The sequence below is a fragment of the Ursus arctos genome, unplaced genomic scaffold (genome assembly GCF_023065955.2).
Source record: "Ursus arctos isolate Adak ecotype North America unplaced genomic scaffold, UrsArc2.0 scaffold_12, whole genome shotgun sequence".
Classification (NCBI taxonomy): domain Eukaryota; kingdom Metazoa; phylum Chordata; class Mammalia; order Carnivora; family Ursidae; genus Ursus; species Ursus arctos.
The window spans coordinates 29,206,951-29,222,441 of NW_026622786.1; the positions used below are offsets into that span (position 1 = coordinate 29,206,951).

At 33.9% G+C, this 15,491-nt stretch overlaps 1 protein-coding gene across 5 annotated transcripts in view; it reads right to left on the reverse strand.

The window, feature by feature from the left end:
* The window catches only part of CCDC18 (coiled-coil domain containing 18), a 108,093-nt gene that overhangs the window by 56,835 nt on the left and 35,767 nt on the right, over positions 1–15,491 (reverse strand). For all 5 annotated transcript variants that reach the window (XM_057310457.1, XM_057310456.1, XM_048220689.2 and 2 more), the window contains 6 exons: positions 14,909–15,132; positions 13,181–13,291; positions 12,579–12,710; positions 6,489–6,623; positions 5,825–5,902; positions 1,161–1,277 (listed from right to left, as the gene is read on the reverse strand). In XM_057310457.1, the coding sequence (XP_057166440.1) occupies positions 1,161–1,277; positions 5,825–5,902; positions 6,489–6,623; positions 12,579–12,710; positions 13,181–13,291; positions 14,909–15,132 (797 nt within the window). The remainder of the gene's footprint in view (positions 1–1,160; positions 1,278–5,824; positions 5,903–6,488; positions 6,624–12,578; positions 12,711–13,180; positions 13,292–14,908; positions 15,133–15,491) is intronic.

The window sequence follows — 15,491 nt, forward strand, 5'->3', positions numbered from 1 at the left end:
TAAAATTCTCTCCATTTTAAAGATACAGTAAAGAATCTTTACTGGTTGGAACTTTCTGATACATTCAAGTCAACTTTGATGAACATTTCTGGGGGACTATTTCTAAACATGAATTTAAGGTTCAAAGCTTATATTTAGTTTAAATTTTAAAACTGAATTTATTTTAAATTTATATTATAAATTCTAACAAAGAAATAAGGGAATTCTTCACTAAGGTTATACCTTTGAGCAAACATTCAGTGAATACCTATTATGTTGAAAGCAAATGGTAGACACTGAGGATATAGAGATGAATAAGTTAAATTGAGTCATCCATACAGTATCTCAGAAACTCATCTCAATAGAGAAAGTTGAATATCTTTCTTTTTTTTTTTTTTTAAAGATTTTATTTAGTTATTTGACAGAGAGAGAGACAGCCAGCGAGAGAGGGAACACAAGCAGGGGGAGTGAGAGAGGGAGAAGCAGGCTCCTAGTGGAGAAGCCTGATGTGGGACTTGATCCCAGAACCCTGGGATCAGGCCCTGAGGCAAAGGCAGACGCTTAATGACTGAGCCACCTAAGCGCCCCAAAAAAGTTGAATTTCTAAACCTAATTCTCAATCCTTCAGACAACCAGAAGGAGCAAAAATAAAGTGAAAAAAATTTGAAGAATTTTATACCTCTAAATCTAAGACAATATTCTAAGTCTTAATCATTTTATATTAGAATTACTCTCTATGATATTAATAATAATTTAATCTCCTGATTCTCCAGAAATAGAAGAATCAGAATTTTAAGGTGTCATATCTTGTGTTGAACTGAATTAATGTTTGTTATAAACAAAGAATATAAAATTGGAATTTATATTTTAATGGAAAGATTTTTTTTTAAAAGATTTTATTTATTTGAGAGCGAGAGTGCATACACATGGGGGTGGGGGGAGCAGAGAGAGAAGCAACTCCCCACTGAGCAGGGAGCCTGATGAGGGGCTTGATCTCAGGACCCTGGAATCATGACCTGAGCCCAGGGCAGAAGCTTTAACCGACTGAGCCACCCAGGCACCCCTTAATGGAAAGTTTTTTTTTAATAGCTACATAAAGATGTACTTTTAAAGAATCTTAAAAATACTATCTCAAAAAGAAATCATGTGAAAAATGTTTTCTAACAAAAATGCTAATTTACCTCTTCAGATTTCTTCTTTAGCTGTTTTTCAAACTTCTCCTTATTTCCTTCTAATTGATTCAAGTGCAAGGCAAGTTCTTCCTTACAAATTTCCAGTGCTGAATCTAGTTGTCTGACCTACGCAGGAGAAAAGCAAAAAAAGAAAAATCAACTAATATTAATGAATGCTTATTATATGGTCAATATTTTACAGGTTTATCTCCTAATGTTACCTAACTGCTTCAACCTGAATACACAGCCCAACTTAGACACAAATGCTACTACAGAAAAGAGTTACTTGGAAAACTATTTCATTGCAAATTAGGAAATCAGAGGCTGGAGTCCTGAAGAATAAACAGAACATGAGCAAGTGAAGAAGGGCATTCCAGGAAGAGGGAGTATGTCCAGAGACAAGACAATGTGAAAAGGAATGGTGCGAAGTTGGCAGTTCAGGGTGCAAAGAGTATTAATTTATGGGGGATGGGTGTTTGGGAGATTAGATTGGAAAGACAGACTGGGGCCACTGTCAAGAACCTGTAGACCAAATGCCTTAAAACATTTACCTGAAATAGTAAGCAACGTTTAAGCCTATTTCTTAAGTTCCCTTAATCAAGAAAAATAGTAAAGTGAGTACAAACTAGTGTACTGTGCTAATAATGCTATGGTGTGAATATTCTGAATGTGCTGAAGTCACTAAGAAAATGAAAATGTCTTTGTTAGCTAGAAAAAGCACTTAGAAGGCTGCATTTGCTTTGCAATCAGTGAAAACATTTTCAGAAAGGCAGCACTGTACCTTGGTTGAAGTGTTCACATAGCTGCAAATGCTTTACACCACCTTAATATTAAAGAGCAAATGGGCAAAGCGCAACACAAGTTCAGTAAATTTTTTCACAAAAATTAGTTCAAGGGCCACAATTTGCACACATGCTCCATATCCCATCTGTCAAAAAGATGCTTGTCTTGCTTCTTCCTTAGTGTAACTTTGAGCTTCTCAGGAGTGTTTTTTTCCCCTTCATCCAGTAACATTCTCATAAGTCATCTTGAAGGTGTAAAAGAAATCTCAAGATGAGAACAAGAGAAAAACGCTCCCTCTTGCAGATACTACTGATTCTATATCATGAAATTATCTTTGCAACTCTTATTTCTAAATAGAGAATCTTGACAGTTTTCAAAGATTGTCCCTATAGCCTGTGCATATAAACATTAACAGCTAAAAAGTTGGTAATTTTGAATTTTTATCCTTGTTAATAGTTACCCTCATAATAATTTTTAAATTAATATTTGTTTTATGAAAGGTATAAATACTTACAAGTTTCCTTTGTTTTTTTCTGAGGGTTTTTTTAGTTTTTTTTCTTAACTATGAGAATGAGCACTGGCACATGTATCATCTCCCACACAGGGAGAAAATAAGATCTGTGACTGTCAGAATATCACACCTGATAATTAATAATGCAAAAACTAATTCAGGCAAGAATTATCACTACATGTTAAAACCATTGGTTACAGACTGTTGAGGAGCAGTACATTCACATGGCCTGAAAGAATCACTGCACATTTTATTAATTAAATGGAAAAAAAAATGTGCCCTTCACGTGGTAAGATCTGGCAGTAATCAGCTTAGATAAAGTGCCAATATTGGCAATGCCAGTTATGGGGTAGTTTGACACGTGCTTCCTGATGGGAAGCAAAAGAACGCCGTATAACTCATGTGGTGCCCTAGCTGACCCGGACTTTTCAGAAGATTAAGTATCAAGAGAACAGAAAGAGAGAGTGAGTTTAGGGAAACCTAAAGTGTCAAATGCAACATGTAATTATAAATGAATCCTAGATTGGAAAAAGAACAAGAGCAAGCTGAAGTAGTGTTTCTCAAGGTTTTAATGTGCATACAAATCAGCAGGGCACCCTATCGAAATACAGATTCTGATTCAGTAGAAGGGCAAGGATTAGGGTGAGGTAAGACAGGAGACATGGGCTCAAAATTTAAGGAGACACTCACTCTCAGGGTCACGCCAAGTGCCAATGCTACACTTATACAACCCTGAGAGTAAGCTCTCCCTAAACTTTGCACCAGAAGCAATTCACTTCCTTCACCTTAGTCCCAATTCTGCTCAGTAGGTCTGGGGTATAGCTGAAATCCTGCAAGTCAAACAAGTTTCTAGGTGATGCTGATGTTGCTAGTCCACAGACCATGCTTTCAGTAGCAAGCCTATAAAGAACAATTTTAAACAACTGGAAAAATTTCAGTACGGACTGTGTATTGAATGATGTCACTGAATTAATTTTTACTTTCTCTGGTGTAGAGTGGTGTAGTCACATAGGAGAAAGTTTCTGGTCACAGGATATACAAGTTTAAATATTAAAGGTGTAAAGTGTTATGACATCTGCAACCTTCTCTCAGGTGGTCTGGCAAAAAGGAAATGTGTATGTATGAGAGTAGGTCAGTGCATGCACAAGTGGGCATGTGTGTGCGCGTGTGTAGGGAGAGATGAAATGAATGTAGCTACAGTTTAACAGACAGTAAATCTAGGTAGAGGGTTCACAAATGTTCTCTGTACTATTCTTTCCATTTTTTGTAGGTTTGGAATTTTTAAAAATAAAATTTAATTAAAATTAATAAATCAATTTTTAAAATAATAAAACCCAAAACATTTACTATTCTGTTGGATTTATTATTTGAACAATGAGTTTGAGAGTCTACATCTCATTTGGATAAACATCATTCACCTCATACAAACCACTTATAAATATACATGTATATATATGGACATAAATGAATGAAATGAAAACAAAGACACTGCTTTGCTGAACCAAAGAACGTCCTCAGGAGTCTAGTCTGGGGGTAACCAGGTGTGGGCTCTAGTCTACCTATCTTCAACAAAAGCAGCTGAGTTCTTTTATGTTGTTTTTCTCCACTTACGACTTTCTTTGGGAAAAGAAAAAAATCCAGAGTGGAATATAAAAGCAAAACAAAACAAACTAAGTAAACAAAATCTCTAAATCTAATAGGCACCTTCTTGATATTCTATTTAACAACCTGTAACATAATTGCTTTAATTTATTGGTTTCTTGTTCCTGTTCATTGTTTTCCGATCAATCTTCTAGTTCTCATTAATCATACTTTCGTGAGTGATGTTACTTTAAACTGACTCTTATAACTCTCCTGCAGATAGAAAATTCAAAATTTTTGTGATTTCATTAATTATATTTGTATTTCCTTTGTTAACGGTTGAATTGACTGCATTTTTCAAGAATTTATCGATTGTAAGGATATATTCTTTGGTTACTTTAAAAAAAATCATTATTTTTTATGCAAAGAACAAACAGAGGTACATAGAGGGACACAGCCAAAGTCAAGAAGGGAAGGTGGTAATGACATAATCAGGAAGAAGCTAGATTTCAAACTTCAATTTCATCGCTACAAATATCCTGTATTAGGTTTAGTATAGCTTGAGTCATAGGACTGTTGTTTCTATATTTCTTCCTCATTATGGTATTTGCCCCAATAACATCAAACCTAAAGCTACTAAGGGAATAAAACCCAAGAACATAATTTCTTCTCTTACTGATTTTAATATCTGGTTATTAACATATGGAAATAAACTACTAGATGTGTTAGGCAATTTAATAAAAAACAGGAGTTAAGTCGCAATATAGATTTTATTTAATGAAATTACTTCATGCCTACAACTTTTATAATGATTTTTCATGTTAATGATCTTAGAGGTTATTTTTACATGAAGAAATGAATTGACACGGCATTAAATGTTAAGTTTTGGAGAACACTATATGAAAGTTATGTATAAAAATATAATTGTGTTTCATGGGCATACTTGGTAACAAAATGGATTAAAAACAGTACTAGGCAAAAATAACAGTGGATTTTTAAAATATTCCTTATATTCAAGCCATATATGACAGAATAAACATGCTGGTAATAGCATGTTTGGACCTATTTTTAACACTAAAAATGCAAAGGAGATTATATCGAATATATAGTGAGTACTTATTAAACTCTGAGTAACTGAGTATGTGCTAAGCAGTATAGGTACCTCATTTCATGTCCTCGTCATACTGACCCTCGTCCAGAGTACTGTTATCTGTATTTTACTGATGAAAAAGTTAAAGTTTAGAGACTTAAATAACCTAGCCAGTGTTAAAGTTAACTAGTAAGCACTCTGAGATCAGAACTGAAACTCAAGTCAACTTAGCTCCGAAACCCATTCTTTTGACCATGAAGACTGAGTAGTCACAAAACTTATTTTATCTGGAAATTCTGATTTTACCCCCTAATTAATCTTACAGCAGAACTGGTAAAAAGAAACAAAACTCGACTGCTTGTAGATTCGTCTCCCTTCGCTTCCTCTGTTAATTCTTTACTGGTAAGGTTAATAAGTAGCTACAGTCAAAAAAATATTTTTTGTTAAAAAAGAAGCCTTTCTTAAGGCAAAAAAAAAAAAAGAGGTTAGACAATCCACAATCCACAAACCAGATTATCAACGATCAAATAATCAAGATTATAATTCACAATGAAGAAAATATACTTACAGAAACTAAGTTCACTGACTCAGGTAAAATCTTTACCTGTGAGTTTTTATCTAAATGATTTTTACAATTTATAGAGAAAAGTATAAAAGCTACAGAATGTCTCTATTAAAAAAAAAGTTTTAAAAAATTAGCATACTAGCCTTGATTGTTTCTTCAGATACTTGGTTCTGTAATGTTCTCAAAGCTTCATCTTTCTTCATGTTTTCCTTTTCCATCTCCTGAAAACACACAGATTGGTAGCAAAAATATGAGTACATGTATAAATATTTTAATTTTAGCATTACTAATGAGCTGTTAAGCAACTGATTTAAGAAGAATTAAAGGTAGGTTACAGGGGTGCCTGGGTGGCTCAGTTGGTTAAGCATCTGCCTTCGGCCCAGGTCATGATCCCAGGGTCCTGGGATTGAGCCCTACGTCTGACTCTCTACTTAGCGGAAGCCTGCTTCTCCTCTCCCTGCTGCTCCCCCGGCTTGTACTCTCTCTCTCTGTCAAATAAATAAAATCTTTAAAAAAATTTTTTAATTAAAAAAAAAAGTAGGTTATAGAAACATAAGTATTAGTCAGCTTTTTAACAGCACTTTTAGGGGTGCCTGGGTGGCTCAGTCGGTTAACTGTCTACCTTCAGCTCAGGTCGTGATCCTGGGGTCCTGGGATCGAGCCCTGCATTGGGCTCCCTGATCAGCAGGGAGTCTCTTTCTCCCTCTCCCTCCCCACTTGTGCTCTCTGTTGCTATCTCTGTCTCTCCCAAATTAAATAAAATCTTTTTTAAAAAAATAAACAGCACTTTTACGAAGATGATTTTACCCCTTTGCTTTCCGTCAAGAGTCTGTCTAGTGATTCAAGATGATGTTGTTTACATATTATATCTTGCTGCAAAATGGACATAGTCTTTTCTTGTTCTTTAAACTGTTGGTCTTTTTTCTCTAGTTGAGATTCAAGCTAAACATAAAAACACGATTAAATTTCACATAATTTTTTAAAAAATCATGAAACATCCTAAATATACAGAAAAGAATATAATTATCCTATGTTAAACTACTACTGAAATTACATAGATTTTTGCACTTTGCCAAATTTCCTTCAGTTTCTCTCCCTTGAGAGAAGAAATGAAATCACATGGCCAGGTCTTATCTCTCATCAACACAGTTGATTTCCTCCCTCATCAATACAGATGACCCTCGGCCAACACAGGTTTGAATTGCACAGGTCCACTTATATGGGGATTTTTTATAGTACAGTACTGTAAATGTATTTTTTTCTCTTCCTTATGATTTTCTCAAACACATTTTCTTTTCTCCGGCTTACTTTATTGTAAGAATACACTATATGATCCATGTAACATACAAAATACGTATTATCTGACTGTTTTGTTATCAGTAAGGCTTCTGGTCATGAGTAGGCTGTTAAGTTTTGGGAGAGTCAAAAGTTAGATGAGAATTTTCAGCTGTGCAGGGGGACTATGCCCCTATCCCTAAGTTGTTCAAAGGTCAACTGTACTATGCTGAAATTGGTCTGTATCATTCTCTGGTATGTTTCTCACACATGTTTGTTGTGTATACTACATACGTAGGTCTACAAATAATATGTAATGTATTTTTGTTTTGAAATCTTACACAGGCAATATCAAAACATCTGCAAGTTTTAACGACTTGGTTTTTTTTTTTTTTACTCAATATTGTTTTAGATACTTATCACTGTATATTTATCCATGTATCCATATGTGGATTTAGTAGTGCTTTTTCTAACAGTACAGTATTCCACTGTAACAACAAACTACACTTTGTCTTCTCTTTTACTCAAGAACGTTTAATATTCTATTTTTTACCATCTCAGCAATGTTACAATATATCCTGTGTACATGTCTCTTTATGTATTAGAGTTTCTTCAGAATAGATCACCTAGAAGTGGACTTTCTGTTTGTAGGATATGCACATTTCCAATTTCATTAGGTATTTCTCTTCAAAGTGCATCAAAATTTATGCTTATATTAGAAATGTATAAGCTTCTCACTCCCACAATTTCAACAATTGGTGTTATCAAAATTTCAAAATACCTTTGTGATGACAAAATAGGAAATTACTGATATGTGTATATGCATATATGTGCACATTACATACAAATGTGCAAAAATTATGTATGAGATATATATAACCCACATACATACATATATAATAAAAATTTGGCAGAACAAGGTTAACTAAAAAATATTAAAACTAAGGAACTCTGAAAACACTCAAATGAAAATAATCAAATAACAAATTAGAGGAACATAACAAAGATGGAAGAAAAGTGAACAGAGACTAAAGGACCTGTTGGACACCATCCAGCAGACCAAAATGCAGATCATGGAAGAAGAGGAGAGGGAAAAAGGGACGTTGAGAATATGTGAAGAAATAACAACTGAAAATGTCTAAATTTGGGGCGCCTGGCTGGCTCAGTTGGAAAAGCGTGCAACTCTTGATCTTGGGGTCATGAGTCTGAGTCCCATGTTGGGTGCAGAGATTATTTAAATAAATAAAAACTTTAAAAAAAAAATGCCTAAATTTAATGAAAGACATGGATATAAACATCCAAGAATCTCAACTCCAAGAAAGATGAACTCAAAAGGGAACCACACAAAGACACACTATAATCAAAACTTTCAAAAGAAACAGAAAGAATCTTGAAATCGGCAAGAGATAAGTGACTAATCACATACAAGGATCCACAATAACATTACAAGCAGATTCTCATCAGATACTTTGGAAGCCAAAAGACAATGTGTTGATTTACTGAAAAGAAAAAAAATATCCTACCAAGAATCCTACTATCTGACAAAACCGTCCTTCCAAAGTGAGGCAGAAATTAAGACATTCCCAGATAAATAAATCCTGAGGGGGTTGTGACCACCAGATATGCCCCACCAGAAATGCTTAAGGAAGTTCTACAAAGTGAAATGAAAGGACGCTAGATAATAATTCAAAACCATACTGAGAAATAAAACTCTCAATAAAGATAACTGCAAAGATAATTATAAAAGCTAGTATTATTCTAACAATGGTTTGTAATTACATTTTTTTGTTTTCTATAGGATTTAAGAGTCTAATATATTTAATGAAGAAAAACCAGTTAGTGCAAAATCTAGTATTAGTATAAATTTGGTTTGTAATTCCAAGTCTTCTCTTTACATAATTTGAGAGACTAATGCATTTGAATGAATTATTAGCTTATGTTTTAGGGCACACAATGTATAAAGAAATAATTTTGTGACATTAACATTAGAAAGGAGTGAAAATGGAGCTGTGAAAGGACACAATTTTTATATATTACTTAGGTTGGTACAAATTCAAATTAGAATAAAACTTTAGAATGTTAAATGCAATATCCATGACAACCACACAAAAAACAGCAATACAATATTCACAAAGAGAATGGAAATGAGAAAAGAATTTTAAAATTTCACTACAAAAAACAAGCTAAATTCAAAAGAAGGCAGTAATGTAGAAAAGAAGGGACAAAAAAGCTGTAAGGCATATAAAAAACAAGTAGCATGATGACAAAAGTAAGTCAGTCTCTATCAGTATTACTTTAAAGATAAATGGATTAAACTCTCCAATCAAAAGACAGAGACTGGCAGAAGATAAAAACACATGATCCAACTACAGGTGACCCTTGAACAATGCAGAGGTTAGGGCAGCTGACCCCATATGCAGTCGAAAATCTGTGTATACTTCTGACTCTACAGAAACTTAACTACTAATAGTCTACTGTTGACCAAAGCCTTACCAGTAACATAAACAATTGATTAATACATATTTTGTATGTTACATGTATCATATTCTTATAATAAAGTAAGCTAGAGGAAAAAATATTAATTAAATCATAAAGAAGAGAAAATACATTTACAGTACTGCTGTAAAAAATCCACAAATAAGTGGACCCATACAGTTCAAACTCATGTTGTCAAGGGTGAACTATATATGCTGTCAACAAGAGACTCACATGAGATCCAAAGACACAAATGTGTTGAAAGTGAAAGGATAGAAAAAGATATTCCATGCAAATAAGTAACCAAAAGAGAGCAGGGGTACCTACACAAATATCAGATAAAACACTTTAAATCAAAAAAGGTTATAAGAGACAAAGAAGGACATTATAAAGGTTCAAAATAGTACTGATATAATAAAGTTTAGTTATGTAATGATAGACCATCAAATTATATGAGGCAAAACTGACAGAATTGAAGGGGAAAATAGACAGTTCTACAAAAATAGATGAAAACTTCAATACCCCACTCCTAATAATGGACAGAAAACCAGACAGAATATAAGTAAGGAAACAAAGGACTTAACAGAATAAATCAACTAGATCTAATAGACATATACAGAACATTCTAGCCAACAACAGAATACACATTCTTCTCAAGTATGAAGGGGACATTTTGTAGGATAGAGCATGTCAGGTCACAAATGGAAGTCTCAACAAAATTAAAAGGACAGATATCATTCAAAGTATCTTCTCTAACCACAACCAGATAAAATTGGAAATGAATAATGAAAGGAAAATTAAAAAATTCACAAGATTGTGGCATTAATTAAACAACAGATTTTTAAACAATCAATGAATCAAAGAAGAATTCACAAGGGAAATTAGAAGATAATTAGGAGACAAATGAAAACAAAAACACCACTTACCAAACCTTAAGAGACAGAGCCAAAGTGGGGCTAAGAGGTAAATTTACAGCTATAAATGCTTACATTAAAAAACAAAAAAGATCTCAAGTCAATAATTTAACTTCAAAACATAAGGAACTAGAAAAAGAAGAACAAGCTAAACTCAAAGCTAGTTGAGGGAAAGAAATAATAAAGATTACAGTAAAAATCAACAAAACGGAGAACAGAAAACAATGAAGAATATCAATGAAATGAAAAGTTAGCTCTTAGAAAAAATAAACAAAATTGACAAATCTTTAGCTGAGTAGATTAAAAAAACAGAGAACTCAAATTACCAAAATCAGAAATCAAAGTGGGGATAGCACTGCCAATTATACAGAAACAAAAGAGATTGTAAGAGAGTACTATGAATAACTGTATACCCACAAATTGAATAATCTAAATGAAATGGACAAATTCGTAGAAATACAAAACCTACAAAGACTATATAATGAAGAAATAGATCATAGGAATGACCTAAAACTAGTAAGAGGTTAAATCAGTAATCAAAACGTTCCCAACAAAGAAAAGCCCTGAACCTGATAGCTTCACTAGTGAATTCTACCAAATATTTAAAGAATATCAATGTTTAGGGGCACCTGGGTGGCTTGGTCATTTGAGCATCTGACTCATGATTTCTGCTCAGGTCATGATCTCATGGGTCATGGGATCAAGTAACACATCGGGCTCTATGCTCAGCAAGGAGTCTGCTTGAGATTCATTCCCTCTGCCTCTGCCCCTCCCCCACACTCTCTTTCTCCCTCTCTCAAATAAATAAAATAGAATAAAAAATACCAATGTAGGGGCGCCTGGGTGGCTCAGTCGTTGAGCGTCTGCCTTCGGCTCAGGGCGTGATCCCGGCATTCTGGGATCGAGCCCCACATCAGGCTCCTCTGCTGGGAGCCTGCTTCTTCCTCTCCCACTCCCCCTACTTGTGTTCCCTCTCTCGCTGGCTGTCTCTCTCTCTCTGTCAAATAAATAAATAAAATCTTTAAAAAAAAAAATACCAATCTTTCTCAAACTGTTCCAAAAAAGTTGAGAGAACACTTTTTAACTAATTCTGAGACCAGTTTTAACCTGATACCAAAACCAGACAAAGACACTAATGGAAAACTACAGATCAATATCCCTTATGAACACTGATGCCAAAATCAATATAATATTAATAATCCAAATTCAGCAGTGTGGTAAAAGGATTATATGCTATGACCAAGTGCAATTTATTCCTGGAATGCAAGGGTGGTTCAACATGTAAAAATCAATGTAATATGCAGTATCAACAGAATGAAGAAAAAAAAACACATGATCATCTCAAATGATACAGAAAAGTTGACAAACTCAACACCCTTTCATGATAAAAACACCAACAAACCAGGAATAAAAGAAAACTACCTTAACATAATAAAAGCCATATATGGAAAACCCACAGCTAACAACCTACTGAAAATGGTGAAAGACCGAAAGCTTTTCCTCTAAGATTAGGAACAAAACAAGGATGCCCCTTTTCACTTCTATTCAACACAGTACTAGAAGTTCTGGCCAGAGCAATCAGTGTCCATCAGTATAAATGGATAAGCAAAATGTGTTATATACAGAGAACAGAATATTATTCATTCTTATAAAGGAAGTAAATCCTGCAATATGCCACAACATGGATGAACCTCAAGAACATTATGCTAAGTGAATTAAGCCAGTCACAAAAAGACAAATACTGTATGATTCCACTTACAAGAGGTACTTAGGATAGTCAAAATCATGGGACAGAAGAAAGTAGAATGATGGTAGCTCATCTATGAGCTGGGGATGAGGGGCTGGGGGGGATGAGGAGAGGGGATAATGGGAGGTATTGTTTAATGCGTATAGAGTTTCAGTTCCGATATTATCCTACATGTCCCTTAGGCTCTGTTTTTTTTCCGAATCTTTTTTTCTCTCTGTTGCTCAGACTGAGTAATGTCCTTGCTCTATGTTTCTTTCTTATTTTTTTAATAATTTTTATTTTGTTATATTAGTCACCATACAGTACATCCCCAGTTTTTGATGCAATGTTCCATGATTCATTATTTGCATATAATACCCAGGGCACCATGCTCTATGTTTCAAGCTCATATTTTTACACACACACACACACACACACACACACACACACACACACACACAACCAATGGGTATTATTTAGCCACAAAAAAGAAAAACAGTATCTTACTCTTTCAATCTGCTTTTCCATTTCTTTATGCTGTTCAAGATGAATTTTCTTGGCCTTTTCAAAAGCTAAACAAATTTTCTCATGTTCTGTATTGATATTGGTTTCTAGACTTCTTATTTTTTCATTCTTTTCCTAGAAATACAAAAACACCTTAAAAGAAAATAACTGAGAACTAGTTTTATGTAGAAGTACATAAGTAAAGCATTGAATTTGTCATACTCTATTCTTTGAAGAATCACAGTAGTTAATATGTAAAATTTCAAAAATATTTAAACACTTATTGAGAAGACAAAATGGTTATTTTTAAAAACTGTATCAAAATGAAAAGATTTAACTATTTTAAAACACTGAAGAGAATATCAAAGAAGTATACTATTTCCTTCAATTCTACTAGAATAAAAATCGGAAATTACAGAATACTTGACATATAAGTCTATAAACTTAAAAATACATAAACAAAAAATGAATCATCAGAAAAGTTCAGTAGAATTTATACTTCCCTATTTGGTATACTGTACAACAATGACACTAAAACAAACATGCTGTCACAAATCAAGTGCCTTAAAGTCACAGTGAATTTGTAGCCAAACAGTAATTTTTACCATAAGCTCCTGTTCTAGTTCTGCATTTTTTGCAGCAATAGAGGAATAAGCAACTATTTTTTCTTCCAGCTGTTTCTCGAGAGTTAAAAGTTGAGAACATTTCTTTGTCATCTGAAAACACATTGAAATAAATTTAAAAAAAATTTTTTTTAAATTACTTTTAAAGATAAGTGACAATTTAGAAGAAAAATAGTGAAGGGAAGATCAGGTATATGACAGATTGTTCCATCTATGTAATACATAAGTAGTTTAATTCTTACCCCTTTGTCCAAACAGGATTGCATCCTAACCCATTTCTTAAAAGTAGCTGCTAAAGACCGAAATTACAGGTGCTTGGGTAGCTCAGTCGCTTAAGTGTTTTCCTTTGGCTCAGGTCATGATCCCAGGGTCCTGGGATCGAGCCCCACATCGGGCTCCTTGCTCAGAGGGGAGCCTGCTTCTCTCTTTCCCTCAGCTCATGCTCTCTCTGTCTCTCAAATAAATATTTAAAAAAAAAAAAAAAAAGGAAACAACCCATTCAAACCATGCCTGAAGTGCTCCTCAGATATAGGAAAAGAAATCAAATATTTAAAAAATAAAATTAAAAAAAGACTGAAATTAGTATAATAATATGTTAAAAGTAGCTACTTCTGGTGGTGGAATTATTAATGATTTATTTTCTTCTTTGTCCTTTCTGTATTTTCAACAAGATTGTGCTAATTTTGTAATCGGAACAGTTTATTAATCTCAGTACTAGATAATCTTCTAAGTAAGCTGATAGCAAGAATTTAGATGTAGACTGACTAAATTTCCTTTTCCATTACCCACATAATATAAGTTTTTCCTTGGTGTAGGCTACAGATTTTAAAACGAGAAATCAGACATTTTAAAAGTACTCCTACAGGGGCGCCTGGGTGGCTCAGTCATTAAGCGTCTGCCTTCGGCTCAGGGCGTGATCCCACCGTTCTGGGATCGAGCCCCACATCAGGCTCCTCCGCTGGGAGCCTGCTTCTTCCTCTCCCACTCCCCCTGCTTGTGTTCCCTCTCTCGCTGGCTGTCTGTCAAATAAATAAATAAAATCTTTAAAAAAAAAAAAAAAAGTACTCCTATAGACAGCATCAGCCTCAGTTTAAAGTGTGAATTTATCATATACACATATGGTCCTGGTCTATAATTACCTAAAAAGGCATCCTTGTTCTATCCTCAATAGAAATGAAGATCAAATATTCACAAAACACACATTACGCACTTTTCAAAATGTAATCCAAGCATATCTGCATCATTTTCATATGCAGTTGTTCACAAAAGCAGATTCCTGAGCATGACTCCATACCTACTGAATCAGAATCATTAGAACAGTACCCAGAAATCTACATGTTTAACAGGCTTCCCAGCCTGTTCTGCTGTTAGCTAACATTCAAAATCCTCTATTATCACTCCTTTTCTTCCAATTACATAATCCAAATTCTTGACTTGTAAATGTGTATTAGCCATAATAACTTATACTTGGAAGAAATAGTAGACTGCAATACATTAGAAGTTCCACCATATTTGAGACCTGTTAGCCACTAGAGAGTAACTTCTTACTTTTAACATAGGTTAAAACTCAAGGGTTTCCAAATATAATTTTAAAAGAATTTATAACTGATGTATAAATCTGGACTTACACATACAACATTTATAAAACTCTATAATACCTTTTTCCTTGTCTCCAAAGTTAGTATACATAAACAGCTAATTCAAGCTTACTTCACTTTCCAGTTTGCTAGAATTTGAAGCTTTCTCCAGTAGCTCCTCTTGTATCAGCTGAAACTGACTTGTTCTGTGGGCCATGTTAACCTTCAAATCAGAATTCTCAGCTTCTATTTGCATCAACTTAGTACGTAGTTCTTCTATTCCAGAAGCAAGTCTTTGCCTTTCTCTTTCATATTGCTTATTCATAGTATGTTGATTTTGGTCTTTTATTCTTTCCCCTAACAAACAAAAGGAAAATTGTTCTGTATAAAACTTAAAGAATAAAAACCTATTCAATGTTGAAAGATTTAATCATAAACAAAGTTTAATTTCTCATCTAAAGAATACTAAAGGGAATGGAGAATGAGACATACGTTAAGGAAAATATAATGAAGGAACATGGTAAGTAAAGTACTTTCTATAATTAAGTATATAACAAAGTAGGAATAAATACTTCTGAATCACTCACTTTTCTAGACTATTCCTTCATACCAGAAAGAGTCCTTCTCTCACTATAAAAGTTCCCATTTTTTGGATAAAAAACATTGAAAAAAAAATCATTGTTTAAAAAAAAGTTGTCCTGTTTCCATAAACTTAA